This window comes from Eurytemora carolleeae, unplaced genomic scaffold (genome assembly GCF_000591075.1).
Source record: "Eurytemora carolleeae unplaced genomic scaffold, Eaff_2.0 scaffold2327, whole genome shotgun sequence".
In the NCBI taxonomy this organism is placed as follows: Eukaryota; Metazoa; Arthropoda; class Copepoda; order Calanoida; family Temoridae; genus Eurytemora; species Eurytemora carolleeae.
The window spans coordinates 17,919-18,920 of NW_019398215.1; the positions used below are offsets into that span (position 1 = coordinate 17,919).

Genomic DNA, 1,002 nt, shown 5'->3' on the forward strand with positions numbered 1-1,002 from the left:
AACACGATGGATCCCAGCGATCTGGTTGGAGCGGGGGAGGAGGAGATGGACGTGGAGGAGGAGGTGGCGGTTGCCGCGGTGGAGCCAAGGGAGGAACCAGGAGCAGTTGAGACCCTGGTGGCCGGAGTGTTTGAGAAGGTGGCGGTGGGGGTCTTCACCGCCGCCGTCCAGGCCGAGGTGAAGCAGTTGATGGTAAGTAGTGGAAGAGTTTATTAATTTTAATACGTTGATAAAAATGAAATTGTATAAGGGGAAAGAGGCAAATAAATAGTAATACCTAGGTAAAAGCTAAAGAAAAAGAAGTTGTTAAGATATTTACGGACTTTTATTAAATTGAGCGCTAGCAAAAGAAATTTATTTGTTGGGTTTTCTTTACATGACTGTATGGGATCCAATAGTTGGTAAATAAATTCTTTTTTTATATTTCAGCCAGCACTGGGGGCCACCTTTTTTGGGTTGAACACCCTGTCCTGCATGGCGGGCACCATGTCCGTCCTGCTGGCCAGGAGGGCCTGGAACTGGGGGAGGTCTGTGAGGGAGAGGAGGAGAGTGAGGCGGGTGAACGCCCAGTTTGATTCCCTGCTGAGCCAGGTGGTTGTCGAGGCAGTGGAGGAGGTCCCTCTGGCGGAGGTACTGCCCAACACCGGGAAGCCCCCCAAGGGCAGGGGCAGGGTATCTAAGGCCACCCCCCCTAGGAAGATCTTGAGCCCCAAGAGGTCCAGCCTCAACAGAAGGCTTTCGGCCGTCTGGGCCGACGAGGAAGTGATCCTCCGGGTCAGGCCTGGTGTGAGGACCCGGAGCCAGACTTCTGTGGCTTCAACCTCCGACTCCTTCCAGTCCCTTTTCTAGGGCTCTTCCCCCCCCTTTAGTTTTGTAAATGTTACTTTTAATAAAGTATTAAAGGGGAGTAATTGGTTTAATGTTGAGATGTCAAGTAACTAGGAATTTTAAATGTCAAAGTATAAACCTAACAAAGTGTGAGAAGTTCAATTTCAATCATGG

General features: G+C 50.1%; 1 protein-coding gene across 1 annotated transcript; it reads left to right on the plus strand.

Annotated features, from left to right (window-relative positions):
• On the plus strand, positions 1-800 carry LOC111717034 (uncharacterized; the record flags this gene model as incomplete). Its single annotated transcript, XM_023492551.1, is given in 2 exon segments — positions 1-192; positions 430-800. Coding segments are annotated over 2 exon segments (557 nt in total), but the record flags the coding sequence as incomplete, so codon positions are not given.
• Positions 801-1,002: the final 202 nt, after the last annotated feature.